Source organism: Acanthopagrus latus, chromosome 3 (genome assembly GCF_904848185.1).
Source record: "Acanthopagrus latus isolate v.2019 chromosome 3, fAcaLat1.1, whole genome shotgun sequence".
Classification (NCBI taxonomy): Eukaryota; Metazoa; Chordata; class Actinopteri; order Spariformes; family Sparidae; genus Acanthopagrus; species Acanthopagrus latus.
Genome location: NC_051041.1, coordinates 26002408 through 26020263, shown reverse-complemented (window position 1 = coordinate 26020263; position 17856 = coordinate 26002408). Strand labels below are relative to the sequence as shown.

At 40.3% G+C, this 17856-nt stretch overlaps 2 protein-coding genes across 2 annotated transcripts in view; both read left to right on the top strand.

Moving 5' to 3' along the window:
• The window catches only part of lrrc3b (leucine rich repeat containing 3B), a 56464-nt gene that overhangs the window by 7914 nt on the left and 30694 nt on the right, over positions 1-17856 (top strand). The gene's annotated exons all lie outside the window — the stretch shown is intronic.
• Positions 1700-3873, top strand: LOC119016846 (P2X purinoceptor 7-like). Its single transcript, XM_037093160.1, has 4 exons — positions 1700-2189; positions 2703-2772; positions 2863-3026; positions 3314-3873. Exons 1-4 carry the CDS (start codon positions 2041-2043, stop codon positions 3474-3476), a joined length of 546 nt encoding a protein of 181 aa, XP_036949055.1. The 5' UTR covers positions 1700-2040; the 3' UTR covers positions 3477-3873.

The following is a 17856-nucleotide window of genomic DNA, read 5'->3' as shown; positions in this document are numbered from 1 at the left end:
AAAATACTAGAAAAACAACACCAGAGGGAGAAAATTATGCTAATGGAGAGGAATTTGTGAATAAAAAAGGACAAGTCAGCTCATGGGTATGGCAGTGTTTGGTGTGGGGCTGCTCCTTAACTCTCAGTTTGAATTTGAATGTGTTTTGAGGCTCCATACAGACCTAAAACCTCCTCCACCGGCAGGTTATCTTGGTCCAAGTCTAGCTTATACAGGTTCTTTGATTTGTGTTCTGGAATGCTTTGAAGAACTATTACTCATCCATTTGCACCTCAGCATCTGCCGACCTCGCACCGTCATTTTACGTGGCCTACCACTTTGTGGCTGAGTTGCTGTCCTTCCCAATTGCCTCCACTTTGATATAATACCACTGACAGTTTACTGTGGAATATTTAGGAGCAAGGAAATTTCACAACTGGACTCGTTGCACAGATGGCATCCTATTACAGTACCACGCTGGAATTAGTAGAAATAGTTTTCATGCTAAGATGATTACTTTTGTACACCTGTGGCCATGGAAGTGATTAGAACACCTGATTTCAATTAATTGGATGGGTGAGTGAATACTTTTTGCAATATTGTGTATGTTCCACAATTGTGAACTTCCGGTGACACTAGGGTGAAGATAGCCGCATAAAAATTCAGCTCTTGACTGAACTACCAGAAACTGCCCTTTAATCAAGGATATTTACCTTGAAAGTGTTTATTAATGCATGATGATGTCAGGGGGGCCTTGGTATCGTGTTAACAAGCAAAAAGAAGGCTGCAGTGGCAAAGCTATGCCAGGACAAATGATCACATATAGCCTCAATTTGCAGAGCCATAAACAAAATCCTGGCTAAAGCAATATCTGAACTGAACCAAGGACTGTTATTTAATTTCATGCGCCATAATATCAACATTCCCTTACCAGTGACTTTGTCTACGTTTCTGTTATTGAAAACAGAAAAGTGAGGGTAAACTGCAATTTCTCTACAAGGGTTGAACTGAAAATGTATGCAGTTTTTTCTCCTCCCCTACCCAGACCGTAAATTAAGATTGAGCCCCCTGCTGTCTTATAGAGAACTTTGTTTGACTTTCTTTGGCTGGAGGATGTTATTTTTAATTTGAAATTAAGGTGGTCAGTTTTTATAGTTTGAATGACAGCCACCCACACAACTATCCTGAGGGGGCTTCCCACCTTGTGGTTGGAACGTCCCCCTACACCAAGGCTATTAAATCAATTTGGAATTGGGGCCAGTTCATGACACTGAGGCAAAATAAGGGCCCAGAGAACATGAGTAATTATGGTAACAAATAAAGAAATTACAACAACATAATGAAGGAGTCAATACAGTCTATTTTGTAAATGCAGAGCAACATATGCATATTGTTATGCATTAAGACACATAGGCCCAAGGCATTGTTACATTCAAATGGCAATACAAAGTTGAAAAATCAGAGAGACAAACAATTAGAGAAATGCAATTAACTAACAGAAAACATCCAGTTAACTGCACATAACTGTACCAACACAACTTTACAGCTCATTATCCTCAATCCTGACAATGAGGAGATACATTTCAGTGTTGAAGGTAAAGAGGGAAATAATTCTCAGAAACATAAACCTGTCCCCCTTCTCCATGGGCTAAAAACAGAAATGCCACCAATTGATAACTGAATACAACTCATATTTTTTCCTTCTAAAAAATAAAATAGATGCCCCATAAATCCACACATGGACTACTACTGTACTCACTTTTGTCCATTTGAACATAAATCAGACACCTTAAAGGTGACATATTATGCTCATTTCTGCTTCCTGACATGGTTCCCTGATGTCTAAATGGAATGTTAGTAACATGCTTTGGTGGAAAAAGCTTAAGGATTGAGCACGGCAAGGTTCTTGAAACACCAGTTTCACAGCCCTGCTCCAGGTGGCCGGTTTCAGTGCCTCTCCCTTTAAATGCTAATGAGCTACTACGTGCACCGCCCAAAGATGTATTTGCGCCGCCCACCTCTCCCTGCCTGCGGAAGACATGAGGGTGGCATTGTGTGACCATGGCAATGGCTGAGTTACCGAAAGAAATGGCCGCCGGACAACAAACTGCGGTGCAACCGTACATGTTCGAGCCGGAGTCCGACCCAGAACAACAAGAGGCTCCAGAAGAAGTTCAGCAGCCAAGAATGAACATGGATGTTTCTCAGTGGTTAGTAGTTTACTTTTTTTTCTTTTTTTTTTTTTACCTCGACATTACTTGTTACTTGTTACTGCATAGACAAACGAAAGTTTTACGGGCTTAGTAGCTGTCTGCCCCGTGCTGTTACAGATCACAACCCCCTTCTCCTGCCTCGAGTGTTTACATAACACAGCTTAGCCAAACCTCGACTGGCGTTTACTGCTCTGCAGTTGCAGTAACGTGGATGCAATTTAGCAATTGCCGTTACAAGAGAAAAGCGTAACCCCGTATTATTATTTACCTTTATGTGGCCAGGTAAGTCAATTGAGAACCTAAACTTCTTTGCAGGGACGACCTGTAATTAGCTAGCAATGTCCAACAACTGTAGTTTTCAATAAGCCACAGTCACCTCTCTACCAGCAGTATTGTTTTAGAACCGGTTCCAACAGTTTATAAACTTTGAATATTACAAAAGAAACAACGCAATGTGATTGATTGGCTTTGTAGTTTCCAATGAATGATATAAATTCTGCTTAAAAACAGGTGTTCCTGTGGCAGTTGTGAACAAGTGCCTACAGAGCCCGAGAATATCTGCTGTATTGAAATACCACAGGTAAGTGTGAACACTGGGCAAACAAGGTTGTTATTTTGCAGTCTCTTTTCTTTAATCCATTGTCACTCACTTACCTTTCATAACTTCTAGGTTACACGAAGACTAAGTTACAGCAGCTTCCTGAGCAACCATCATGCATGGTGGACCACCATGCATGGCCTAGAACCTGTCTGCCTGAATGTGTTTTCACTGCAGAATGCACTTAACATTTATCGGGCAGACTACGGACCTTTACGTCTGAGGGGAATAGTGCAGTAAGCTTTTTAGGCCCATAGATATTAATTTATTGCAAGAGTGTTATTAAGTACATAACTGCTTCCTCTGTCGTACATTGCTTATAGTTTATCTTTACCATCTTTTACTTGGTAACATGAAAACTACGTATCAAACACTGAAAACACACAGAACAGTTGGGAGAGATGTTTTATTGCAAGAAACAATTGTAGACATACACAATAAATATCTAAAGTGGAATAGTTAAACTTGCCAGTAGCCATGGATGTGAACATTCAGTGCTGATTTTCTACTGAATTGTGTCCAGCCAGTATAGATACCTAGCCTGCAGAAGCTTTGTAAGCTGGTGCTGGTGCTTTCTGGGGCGAAGAGTGAGAGCTGTGCTGCCTGCCTGTGTGGTGCTGAGGATTCATGCAGAGTTCCCTGATGCTGAAATACAGTATGTTAGGTTCAGTCCTGTCCTTGATTGAACCTTGGCATGTAACTGGCTATAACGCTCAGCTTGCTGGGTCTTTCATACTGAGCCGAGAGGTCTTCAGGGATTGTAAGTTTCAGCACCTCATTCACGTATGGGCCAGGGTCCTGGAAAACCTTCTTGAAGATCAGGTCCAACAGTGCATCAACGTAGTCTGCAGTGCAATAAACAAAAATTAATGTTTACAAGAAAATGCACTAGAACCAAAAAGCCTTGTGCTGCAGTGTTGTCAAGGGTCTCTTCGCATTTCTCCTAATTTATACGTTCTCCTTATTTATTATTTTGAAAACCATCAAAAAAATAATTCAGATTGTATTTGCGTTTATTTTCAACAGTTTGTGTTATTGCCTGTGTATCCATCTTTATTTTTTATTCCTGGGGTTCAAATAAAAGATTGTGAAACTTACGAAATGTTGGCTCTGCTTTCACAGGCTTTGCAGTTCATTCCCCATGCTTAGATTTGCGGAAGTTGACTGTACAGAAGCTCTCCACCTGTAGATGTTGCCTGTGGTCAGTCAGTATTTTCATTGTAATGCAGGGCAGCCAGGTAGAGTCTTGGGTGGAAAAACAGTACTTAAACTAAAAATCATAGTATACTAAACACTAAACTATAATCAGCTGTCCATCAATCCATATTCATAACAGAGTAAAACAAAATTACATATTAGAGTAACATAGTGACTAACTTTACATCATATGCTTTCGTTCAACAAACCTGTGCTTCTGAAGTGAGGCCGGAGAGTTCTCATGGAAAGCTGTGTGCCAACCGTGCATTTCACTGGTTGGTCTGTCTGGCAGGCAACATGATGCACTACAGACTGCTGTACAGATGTGCTTGGCTAAACACAAAAGGAAGGAATATGTTATGTGTCTGTTTCTCATGTTACATAAAACAAAGCTATGTAGACAGAAATGATGATTAAAACAATCCATTTGATAAGGCAAATTCTGGCAAATCATAATCCGAGCAAACCCATGCAAATTCCTCATTTCACATTAGATTTAGTAAGTGAGTAATACATATTGTGTCCATGCCTTCATATAACTAACGTTAATCGTAGCACAGCAGACAGATAATCCCTGTCTCAGGCTCCAAAGCAAAGTAATGATTGCTTGACTGCAGATAAAGTTTTGGTACTGTCAGATCGGGTCTCTCGTACCAACAGCTAACACTACACATGTAGTTACGTGTATATCAACACAAAATAAGTCATTCGACTGCCAAGGTGCTCCTGGGCATCTAACACACTGTCCTTTAGCCTTTAGCACAACATGCTAATTGATGTAACGTAGCTCACTGGCCGTGAATAACAGAGCATTTCATACCGTCCTCTCTGCATGTTCACAGAGGAACATTAGCTCTCCGTCCGCGAACAACTGAGACAATTTCACACCGTCTGATCGGCTGTGAGCATGTGGAGGAGACGGTTTCCCATGCGTGTTCATGTCGGAACAGTAGCAGTAGCAACTGAGAAGTTGTCCGCGGACGATGAGCTAACTAGCGCTGCTCGGCCGTGAACATGACGATGGCTAGCTAGCGCTGTTCACGGCCGAGCAGCACTAGCTAGCTCGTCGTCCGCGGACAACATTTTAGTGGTTCACCGGCCGGTTAGAAGCGATCAAATCTAAATATCCCAATTCAATTTCTCAGTTCACTGTCATGAGTGCTGATATGACAAATTAAGGTTAGGCAACATTAACATTACCGTGAATCCTAAGACCAGTAAGCCCACTGTTGTAACGTTAGCTCAGCCTCATATTTACATCACCCGTTAGCGTTAGCTCATGTGCTAAACAGCCAAAGTAACACAAACAACACTGTTTTTAAAAATACTTACAGTTTCTTCTTCTGTGGCGTTGACACACAGTGGGTATTGATCCATCTTTGAGGAACAATCTCGTTGCCAGTCCAGCCTGATACTGACCCTGGTTGCTGAAACAGTCCGGTGTGAAGTGATTGGCACAGACAACAACGCTTTTGCTCAGTGAAGCTGGAACGTTTCCCTGAAAAATAAAATTTAGCCACTTTGCTCTGATATCCTCTTCGGTAGGGAGGCGATGTAGGGAAACATGAGTGTCCGTGCATCCGACGACGGAGCAGGAGTGCTTGGCTTTCGGGTTGCACATGGTTGCAGTCAGGCTGTCGCATACAAGTGAAGCGAGAAAATGGCGGATCAGGTAGCCGCAGTAATATGGGAGGAGATATCCAGCGTGAAGGCGGGAGCATTCAGATCACCCGCACTGTTACGTAAGTGTGCGGGTGAAATCCAAATGGCTCTTTTAGAGACACATTTCCTGACTCCGCCTGTTGACGTTGACGTAGAGGTCCTAAATCACTCTCAAGGGGTCGGGAGGCACTCCGGATATGCAATTATACATAGTAAAGCAAGGAAAAAGTGGGTTTTGCATAATATGTCCCCTTTAAAGTGAAACTCTCGCCAAAAAGCAACTGTATATGAGTCAAACGTTGTTGTAAAATCTTTTAAGATTTACAATAGTTTTGTTTTCGGGCAAGCTAATTTTCAGTGGAGTGCAGGCACACTCTTACGCTAGTAACAAAACCGCTATTTTTAAAACACTAAGAAGGCTTGACACAACATGAAACTTTGCTCATAGTATCATCAGGGTCTCTACACATTAACGCGAGTATTGGGAACTTGGGAGTTTACTAAAAAGTCTATTTTGTAACAACTCACGTTAGCAGTAGCATCTCCGCCATGCTGCCGTCATGGCAGACAAAAAAGTGACGACTCCCGAGTGCGACCTAACAGGAAGTAGAGTAATGGTGGACCTCTTACCGTTTTGGTCGCACTTGGGGAATGCCATTTCTCTCATTAGATGTCAAATGTTGGGAAACTACATGAAAGGTAACAGGCATGTTAGTCAAGCAAGAAATGAGGATTGATTTTTGAACAGTATGACGTAGGGCTGCACGATATTGGAAAAAAACTTGACATTGCGATTTTCCTGAACCCTGCAATATATAGCTATATATATATATATATATATATATATATATATATATATATATATATATATATATATATATATATATATATATATATATAGAGAGAGAGAGAGAGAGAGAGAGAGAGAGAGATATTTTGTGATATGAAAAACCCCCCAGAAATTTTCATCAGATGACCTGAATAGCACAATATGTTATACTGCACTGCTGCTATCTTGTGGACAATTAACCTGCACTGATCTTATCTGTTTTTGTCTACTGAGCTGTGTGGTACCAATGTAAATGGTCAAACTAATTAGTTGCGTTACCTCTCGTTGTGGCAACAGATGCAAGGTACTGTCGACACAGAACACGTGTTTGGTCAATATCATCCTTCCTGTAGCCGAAATAATTCAGATAATTGACGTTGCTTTTCTTTTTGGCACCAAGTCTTCGTTTTCATGGATTTTCTCTTGTTCATTGCTCATTTTTCAGTCTTGTTACCAGCAACTCACTGGATGTGCAGGGGCGTGGTCTGCTTCGGCACAATGAATTAGAACTAATGTGATTGGTAGATCGCTGCACATGCAGAGTCTGCATGCACAGTGTGTGAAAATAGATGAGGTCATTTGCCTCCTACATGGCAAGCCCTGTGATGTGACTTTTGCGCACACATACATCGCGATGGCGATGCTCAAACGATATATCGTGCAGTTCTAGTATGATGCAATTAACATGTTATTCACCTCATATTATTCACTTAATGTTTTTCTTGATATGGTATTACTGTTTCAAATGTTTTGCCTTGATAAAGTGCCATGCACTGTTTATGTTGTTATAATATTCTATTCAGAGGCATACTATGCAGTTTTGTTTTGTATGTATTGGTGCACTTGGAGTTGAAGTTGTTAGTTAAATGACTGAAATTCTTAAACTGATATGGATCACCTAAACTGAGTGATGCAATTTGAAACACATTGCCTTGATAAAATACCATGCACTGTTATGTTGTTTTAATTCTGTTCTGTACCATACTATGCACTTTGGTTTTATTTTTGTTGGTGGAGATACATTTGATGTTGCCTGTCACTCAAATGATGTAATGGGTTTGGTTTGGACCCAATGCCAACACAAAGACAGACAGGTATCGTTGGTAACAAACTGGCAGTAGGTAAAACAGTCTGTCTTCTGGCCACTGGCCTTTAACAGTCTCCGGTGGGGAGTGGAGATTAGGTTCTGCCAAACCAAATCAGGACACTGATGAGTAATGTCCGTGAAACTCAGTCTCGTACTTCCTCAGTGAAGGAATAATCAGAGTCACATAACTGCAGGAAGCCGCAGAGGAGATGGGAGTAACACTCACTCTGTAGAGCTGAATCAGGTAATCACTGGATAGCCATGGGAGTGGACAGGCAGAACCCAGAAAGGGACAGGCGAGGATCATGGTCAGGGATTTCCAGGAGATTGTTGAGGCAGGATAGTCGGAGGCAAGCAGGGTCGAAACCGGGAGATCAGGCAGAGAAACGCTGGAGAGTCTGTTGCAAGCACTGAGAACAATCTGGCAATGAGTGAGCGTGGAGCTGGGGCTTAAATGCAGCCAGACCAGAAAGCACAGGTGTTGGCTTGATGAGAGGGTTGTGTCTGACTGGCAGATTGAAGGGAGGCAGATGTAGAGTGATAAGGAGATGAACTGTGGGGGGTGGTGGTGATGGGCCCGGGCCACTCCAAAAGTTGCTAAAAGTTGCCAGTGTAAAACAGAACCCAGCCAGCCCCAGCCAACCCCAGCCAGCCCCCATACACTGGCCTGCCGCCTGCGCAGCCGCATGAGAGGGGGCAGGAGAGACCCCGGTGCTGCTGCAGAGGAGCCGTGGACTGTTGACTCTGAGCAGCATGTGAATTACAATATGATATATTTCTCGCCTTTCCCCTGTTGATCTGAATAAGTCGCTGAATTTGTCGCTGATCGCTTTTTAGAAATGAAGTTGCTTAGAGGGTCTGAAAAGTCGCTAAATCTAGCAAGAAAGTCGCCAAGTTGGCAACACTGGCAACTGCTCTCTGGATCAATCTGTTCCATCTGATCAATCCCCCACCGTATTTTTGATTGACTAGTAGACCTATCGTTAGTGTGATTGAGTGAAAGTTGTGCCTCTGTTCGATCCAGAGATCTGTATGTTAGATCTCTGGGCAAACGCGATTTTTTTTTGTGTGGTCATGCCAGTACGCTGGAGATCCGGCACAGTGCCGGAATGCAATCAGCCTTGCTAACTGTCTGTGTCTCTGATTTTTTAACATTGTATCGCCATTTGAATGTAACAGTGCCTTAGGCCTATGTGTCTTAGTGCATAGCAATGTGCATATGTTGTTCTGCATACACAAAATAGACTATATTGACTCCTTCAGCATGTTGATGTAACTTCTTTAATTGTTACTATAATTACTTATTTTACCTCAGTTTCATGAACTGGCCCCAATTCCAAATTAATTGAATAGCCCTGCGCTAGGTTATTAGCTTAGGTTGCAAAAAATGGCAATCTGAAAATACAATCTATAAATTTAGAACCCTTGTTCTAGTCTTGAACCCTTCTAAAATAAATGATATGAATTAGAGGGATACAAAAATCAATTTTACCAGGCCTTGTATACCCAGTCCAAACCATTTGATGTCTGCAAGGTTGAAGAATTTTTGAGTCAGTTGGACCTTCCTTCTCTGAGCAGACTGCATAATGAAAATGAATAAAAGAGGTAGTGGAAGAAAGTGATAAAACTATTGCCTCCTTGAAATCCTGCAAGGCTCTGAGTACAGACGGACTTTCAGCCAGGTGATAAGACAAGATTCAGGTCTAGTAGGTATTACAATAAGTACGTCTTGGTCAATTTAAAAAACCCAGAGACTGGAGTTCTGAGATTAAGGGATTTGTTGCAGACATATGGAGCATTGTCAGGCATTCAATTTTGCCCTGTCATTAGATCTTTAAAATAAGTATAGGTTTATTTGGGACTCTACACCTATTAGATAGGTGTGAAATTAACAAAGGACATATCTCAGTTGTATTCTGAAAATTAGGAATATATAGATCAGTGTGTCCCATAGAATCAGACTTTAATTGTGGCGGTGGTTGTCTGGCTGGGGTGCCATAGATCTTGCACACTCAACATGTCCACTGACCGTGTCGGCTACCTTCTGGTCTAGCCCCGAGCTAACTAGGATGGGGATGAAATATTGGATATTGGAAAAAAAAACTGACATTGTGATTTTTTTTAACCCTGCAATATATATTGTGATATGAAAAAATACAGGAATTTTCATCAGATGACCTGAATAGCACTTTATGTTACTTTACTGCTGCTATCTTGATAATTAACCTGCACTGGATAATTAACCTGCACTGATCTTACCTCTTTTTGTCATACTGAGCTGTGTGGTACCGACGTAAATGGTCAACAAATTAGTTGGGCATTTTCGACACAGAACACGTGTTTGGTCAATATCGTCCTTCATGTAGCTAAAGTTATTTCAGATAACTGACGTTGCTTTTCTTTTTGGCAACATGTCTTCCTTTGTGCAATTTTCTCTGTTGCTCATTTTTCAGTGTTGTTCCCAGCAACTCACTTCATGTGCAGGTGCGTGGTCTGCTTCAGCACACTGAATAAGAACTAATGTGATTGGTGGTGTGCATGCAGAGTCAGCGTGCACAGTGTGTGTCAGGTACCCTTGAAATTAGACAAGTTTATTTGCCTACTACATCTTAGGCTCCGCCATGTGACTATTGCGCACATGTACATTGCGATGACGATGCTCAAACGATATATCTTGCAGCTCTAGTAAATATGCCAAGAAATGTATCAGGCTTTTTCATGTTTACTAGGGCTTATCATGCAAAATTGTTAAGAAAAATCATTGGTGTATTATACAAGTACAGAGTTGAACTCAAGGCCACAAATGACAAAAAAGGTAAAATTGGAAAAAGGACTGGGAATGGTCATTGCATCTGAGGAATGGACAAATATAATCAACACACAAATCACTACCACAGCCTCACAACTGTGGAGGGATTTTTCTTGGAAAAACTGTGTTTGATTTTTTATAACACCAAAGCAAAAGTCCAGACAGACTGGACCACAACCTGACACAAAGTGTTGGACAGAATGTGGCAACTATGTGGTGGACCATGCACACATATTCTGGGGCTGTCCAGTTCTTAATCCGTTCTGGGAGGGTGTCTTTAGTATTACCACAGACGTCTTAAGCTACAACAATAAATTCACCTATCTGTCCTTTCATCTGGAGATTATGGACCCAGAATTACTGAAATAGGAAAGATACCTCTCACTTGGCAGCAAGTAAATGGTCAATGGCAGGTAGGGTAGGGTTTGAAATTTTACCTGCCAAAATATGTTCTGACCAGCCACTGAAGTGTTCACAATCACGACCTTAACTAACAGATTTCCTGCAGGAAACATTGAACAGCATAGAGATAATTGTTAATTGCCCACTGATTGTTTTTTAGTAGGGAACTATCTAAACTACTATTTCTTCCTCCTCCTCTACTACTCATAGTTGTGATTGGCAAAGGACAATAAAGCAGGAAAATATACGGCTCCCCTATATCTCTCTTTACGTTTATTTTGTCACATTGTTGGCTGAAGCTAAGAATGAAATAGTTCGCCCCACACGCCAAAATTCTTAGAACACAGTGTTTCCCCTAGATTTTTTTTGTAGCATTGCTGCTCTGACTCTGTAACCTAGGAACACAAGGGAGGTCAGGGGCACACCCCCCTGGAGGAAAATTTGGAAAGAAAAAAAAAAAAAAACATTTTCAGAAATTCAGAATCTAAGACATGAGACGAAATAGTGTAGAAGTTGACATTGCTGCTTGACAATATGTAAACCTTTGAGCATTAGATAACTTTTTTACCATCATTTTCTTTATAATTTTTTTATGGAAACAATCTGTTTCTGAAGTCAGTGGGCCACATGACATGGAAGCTATTAAGAAAAAAAATCATAATTCCTGCTTATTAATATACATATAAAAGAAAGGAAGCACTAAAATAATTTTTTTTTTTTTTTTTTTAAATGTTTAAAAAAGCTGTGTCTCATTTCTCCAGTTTACTAATACAATCTACTGCTGGATTGGAGTCACTGGGTCACATGACATGGAAGATATTGAAAAAACTGCAATTATGTTGTGTTAATATATTTGTGCTAAGTAATTTAATGATGGTCCCTAAATTATTTTCCAGCGATTCAGTGTTAGGCTCTGGGAGGTGAGCTAAATGTCCTCCTACTGCTAACATGGGGCGAACATCAGTAAAGTCGCAGCTGGACCCGAGTGAATATCCACCAAATATCCAACCTGAAACTAACTTCACCCCGGTTCGATGAGTCGCCTGTTGCAGTCTTTGAATAGGATGACTTAAACAACTTAAATTTGCCATTCACCCCAGATATTAAACCTACAGAATTCATATCTTTTTTTTGCTTTGCTTTTTTTTAGGGTTATAACCCTAACCCTAACCCAACCCCGAAGGGGTAGAACGCTTCTAAAATTGTGCATTGTTTTTTATTATTATTACTATTATTATTAGGGTTCTAACCGCGAAGGGGTAGAACCCTAATAATAATAGTGCCTGTTTATTGTTTGGGTTCTAATCCCAAAGGGTTCTGGTTTATTATTATTATTATCATTCTTAAATTACAATTACAACAATAAGAATGATAATAATAATAATAATAATAATAATAATAATAATAATAATAATAATAATAATTGTTGTCTGCCGCTTGAGCTCAAATTCCCGTGACCTGTAATGGGCCAGAAACTTGAAACTTGGCCCAATCACTAGAAATGATGTGCATCAACTTTTATTAAAATATGAACGGTAATATGATGGTGGCACTGCAATTAAGGCTTTTTGGGCGTTTTTAGGAAGGCCACGCCCCTCACACCGTAAGTCTGATTGAGTTGAAATTTGAGCTCCATGTGCTCAACAAAAAAGCCTCTTGGACCATAAAGCTCCACCTACTTAGATTTTTTGCTAATTAGCATCATGTGAAAAACAGTAAAATGAATAGAACTTTTGAAAGATTGACTCTATCAACACCAAATATGCTATACAGCTTTGGAGGATGAAAAGACAAATTTCTACTATAAATGAGCCAGACTGGTCAAAAAACACGGCCGCCAGGGACCCATGTATTTTTGCAATGGGCGGGGCTTAGAAATGATTGGCCATAACTCCCACACCCTGGCCGGTTTGGGGCGAAATGGGTCGGAACCCACGGATTGCCGCTTGCGGCTATATTTTTATTTATCTTTTGGGGTTTTTTGCGGTGGCGCTGAAAATCCTGCAGCAGAAAATTTAAAACATAATCAGTAGATCTGCTGTAGCTGTAAACTGTGTCTGTTTTACTGCTTAGCATTTATGTTGAAAGTTTTATAGCAAAGTTGGCAAATTTCAGCAGCCTGCTAATGGCGTGTGACCTATTTATTTTACTCGCCAAAGCATATTTTTACACGCATTTGGCAAGTGGCGGGTGCCAATTTTAAACCCCGTACATGGAATCTGAATACCTTTGTGATAAGGCCACTGAGCCAGAGCCTAATATTGCCTGTGGACACTCTTTCTGGGTGAACACATCAGGAAGCTCATGGAAGTGCTTGTCAGAAAATGTGTAGATTTTAATAATAATGCAGTTTTGTATTGCCTTATTATGACCTATGGTCCATGGATGAATTTTAGCTCTTCATCCTTCAGTGCTGAACCTGTCCACCAGTTTTTCAGAACAGAAGGTACCTGTGGTTCCTGGATCCAGAAAAGCATGCAGTTCAATCACCTTATTTCCCTTTGTGGACTTCACCCGCACAGGCAAGATGGGAAGAAAGCCAGCGATGTTGCCAGCCACTGTATGACCACAAGTTGAGGTAATTGTGCAACTTTCAGATCTTTTCTTTGGCAGTTCAGTATCTCTGTGGATTACAGTTGACTTTTTTTTCAATATTCAAAATGCTGTGATGAGTTTGATGTCATATCTGCAAGTAATGCTCTTGTCACAATTCTTGCTTAAGTGCTCTGATACTGAACTTTAGTTTATTGTCATTGAATCATGTGACAAAGCTCTGTCTCAGTACTGTGCACTCTGTACTAATTAGTTTCTAAGTAAAGATATAATGCATTTTATCTGTCTGGATGGTTAAGTAGCTTTTTCATGGATGGCCAAATGAGGCTGTATTTGAAGGTGGGACATCAGGGATATTTTCAGATCATTATTTTCAGCACAACCTCAAACACTAACCATGGACCTTAAATCACAAAAAAACCTAAAATCCAAGTAGGAAAAAGTTAGATTTTTTACTGTGAAAACCACAAATACATTTAACGAACCATTTTTATTTCGTATAATGCAAATATAAATTGTTGTTTGCTTAATTTGTGCACAAGTGATTGAAATTTACAAAGTTATATCTAACAATTTACATTTTAATGCAGGCAATGCCTCAGGCTCAGGCCTTCCTCAGCTCCTTCCAGCTGAATGAAGAGCTGCCACTGCCTGCTCCACATTCAGCCGTCTCCTCATTGTTTTGACCCCCCCCAAAAAATGGCTCCAAACACATTACACGAATCTCTCAACTCCCAAAACTCACTATCTCTCCCACCGTTATGCTTTCGCCACCATCCCTCCCACAACTTCCCCCTGTTCCTCAGCAACCAAATCACATGGTTTGCCATATAATGTTGTGATTGGTTGGTGTGGTGCCTTTTTCCACCAATAGGAAAGTGAGTACGCACAGCAAATGTGACATCAACGTTTGCGAAAAAGCGCGGCGGAAATTATTTATCAGAAATCTTATTTTTACTTGGCCTATCAACACGATTGAAAAACTGGTATGTAGTTTGAAATCCGCACCAACACATACATCGGAAATGCGACTCACGGAGGCTGCGTCTTGCTGCTATGTCATCCTAAATTAGTCTCATGATTTGGATGCACCGGCACATGCGTCGACTCAGGAGGTGGGGAGTGGGGGTGGGCTCTGCAGTGATGCACATGCTCTTGTGCACACGTGGCTATGGTGGCTATGGTTGACAATGCTAGTGGAACTGGTAAATCATTTATGAAATCATTTATTAATGGTATCATTGTAGTCCAAACAAATCTAACGTTGCACATCCTTAAACCATGCAGCAGCCATGTTGAAAATCTCAGGTCAGTCTGATCATGATCTGCAGAGATATTTGAGACACACACAGACAGACAGACAGACAGACAGACAGACAGATTTTTTGCATTTAAAGAGAGATGTCTCAGTACAATGCATTGCCAGTTCTTCTGACCTTCATCTTACACCATCTTCAGGTCAAAATTGAGATTTTTCAGAACTTAAAGTAAAACTGAAAATTTTGCCAATTTGGAGAAATCTGGGGCTTGTCATGTCTTGGTATGGGTATGCACAGATCTTTGTGGAATACGGTGGCCAATGTCATTGACTGCGGGGGATGAGGGTCAGGCCGGCCGGTTTGGGGGGAAAGAGGTTAGAACCCGCGGAGTGCCGCTTGAGGCTATATTTTTGCAAATGGGTGAGGATAAATAGATAAATAAACAACAACAACGACTACAACTACTACTACTACTTTTGTTGTTGTTGTTAAATAAAAACATGCGCCAGTGCTATTGCCACTAATAATTCAAAATATTATATAAGCCCACAGCAACATAACTTAATAGCAAAGCCTATTAAATAATTGAGAGGCCTTTTTCCTCAGTTCCTGGCTTGTTGCACTGTACCTGTCCTCAGTAAGTTGGGGCGGGTCGAGAGGCTATAGATATTAATATTCCATGACATATTATATAATGAATTATATACGTCATATTTTGCAATATATGGGAAAATACTGCAATTATTTCCGTTTTCATATATTGAATAAATACATAGTTATACTATATAATATATTGATATATATTGAAATATCCCACATTAGATATGAGATTATATATTGGAAGAGACATTGTAAATATATGTAAATATATATGTACAATTATATGAGATAATATACCTCAATGTACAAGATAACAATCAGATCTATATGGGAACTTGTCAAATATGTTGAAATGTATTGATTTACATTAATATATACATTATATATTGTGTACATGGTATATGAAATAATCTAATGTACAATGTCAGTCATATATTTTAAAATACAACATATTGAATAATACATCAACATAGTTTACATTAACTGAATGAAGTTTATTTCAAAAGCAACAGCTGACAGGACATTTACTTGAGAACACACAGAATGAAAGGCATGTCTCCATGGTTCCATCTGAAGCAGCAGCCATATCATAGTTCCAGGCTACAAAACCATTTTTTTAAAATATATATTTTTATGTGATCCAATCAATGGCAACACAACAAAAAATGAGCAAAAACACTAATAAAACATTTCCAATAGGACAACTGTTCATTATAATATAACAGTCATCAGTGCGACAAAAAAAGAACAATCCATCAGTGGAAAAAACCGGACATCAATCCTTTAGTGCAGTGTTATGGACACATGCTAACATCAAGACCCACTCTTATGGTCAGTCCTTCAGTTGTCCTTGGAATTTTTCTTCTCCTGGTGTCTTAACTCTCATATCCTTTTGTTTATGGCTGTCCATATGTCTGGAATCTTTGCCCCTGGGTGTTGCTGAACAACTGAATCTGTAAAAGGTAATAAAATAAGAAAGACATCCACAATGTTAGCCTCTGATTGTTGCAAATGTAAAGATGAGGTGGATCCCAATACTGGTAATATTTTTCTTGTATGCCTAGTCCTCACTCCTCAGTCGGTTACATGTAAATAGTTCAGTCTGAAATCAGAATTGGCTTCTCAAGGAACCAGGGTTCTCCAAGAGCCTTTTAGAGCAAGGAGGTTGTACTACTGTATCTACTCTAAGTTTTCCTGCAAGTATTGTGGTCAGTGAGAGCAATTGTACATTGCTGTAGCCAAGCATCTACCTATGGGAGGTGAAATGGTGCTGGGATTGTAAAGGTACTACAGGGGATCAATTTTAATGCCGATAAAATGTTTGATGTACTCTAATTAGATAGAGAAATTGCTTTATATATAAGACAATATCAAAGCTGTTAAAGCTTTTTATTCATCCATCTGTTTTGCTATTAGTTGTGGACATGTCAGTACTAAAGTGTTTGTTACCCTTTACCATTTACAACAACTTAAGCAAAATATATTAATCCACTAAACATTTTTTTACTGTCTTACTGAGTAAAGCTTTAAGCTTTTTGGGGTCCAGAGGCTGGCGTCTCTCTGCAGATGGATTGACCTTGTTGACCCCTCCATTCAGGTTGGACTTCAGTTGGACATCAATGCTGAACAGGCCCAGCAGTAGGGTGCGGGCCATTCCTTTCGCTGTGGGTTGTGTTTTTGCAGTCTCCCAACAATGAGTAGACACTGGTGGAGTCATCATTTCCTAGTTGCACCTAATTAATTTTAAGAAGGAAAGAAACACAGGAATAAAAACAAAGAAAATCACCAGTGAAAGAATGTTGTATGTTTTTAATTGATCTTTACAAAAATGTACTCACTGATGTAGTTTTGGGAGATGTGGGTTGAGGAGGTGGTGATGGTAGAGCAACACTGATCTCATATTCGCTTTCACCTTCCTTCATAGCTTGAGCTCTCTGTGACCTTATCAAAAATGAGGGTCTTCATAGCTGCTAGGAGTGATGGAATTTCTGGAAAATATGGCCCACCGAATTTACCACAACAGGCCTCCAAACAAGTTGTAAATACATGTACAATACATATAAACAAATATACAAAAACAAAATACACCTCTGCTCATTTTTGGTGTCTCTCAGTGTAACAAAATGTGCTGGTGAGGGCAGGGGTGATTGCTACCAGTGGCGCACAGTGCTGCGGCCAGGGTGAGACCGGTTGCACTGGGAGTTTACTGTCTCCGAAAGAGCGGTGCGTCAGACATCGGCTACCCGCCTCAGCTCCGACTGTGTTTCCACGGGGCATCTCCCTCTGACCCTCGAACGAGGTCGCGGGCAAGGCGCTTCCAGCTGCTGGAGGTGGAGACCAAGAGGTGTCCGGGGGCCGCTGCTTGCCTAAATCAATTTGAAGGATTTACTGAATCAATACTGGTTTTCCATACCGTCAGACTTGGGCAGAAAAGAGGACTCAGATGCAGAAATGGCAGAAGTAGTGTCAAGTTTTATTAATCTGAATTTGTAACTCTCCAGAATGAATGACAAATAAAACTCTATGAAACACTGCGTGACGAACAAGACAAACAACATGAAACACAGAAGAACTGAAAACGCTCCCATAGGAGGAAAACCTACACTGTTCTTGAATATATTCATAAATATCAAAGTTAACAAAATAAATACTCTCCAAAGAGAAAGCT

Coding starts and splice junctions, on each gene's coding strand:
- LOC119016846 (XM_037093160.1), top strand. CDS start 2,041: ATGGCAATGGCTGAGTTACCGAAAGAAATGGCCGCCGGACAACAAACT. Junction 2,190..2,702: donor AACATGGATGTTTCTCAGTG/GTTAGTAGTTTA, acceptor GCTTAAAAACAG/GTGTTCCTGTGGCAGTTGTG. Junction 3,027..3,313: donor CGTCTGAGGGGAATAGTGCA/GTAAGCTTTTTA, acceptor AATTGTGTCCAG/CCAGTATAGATACCTAGCCT.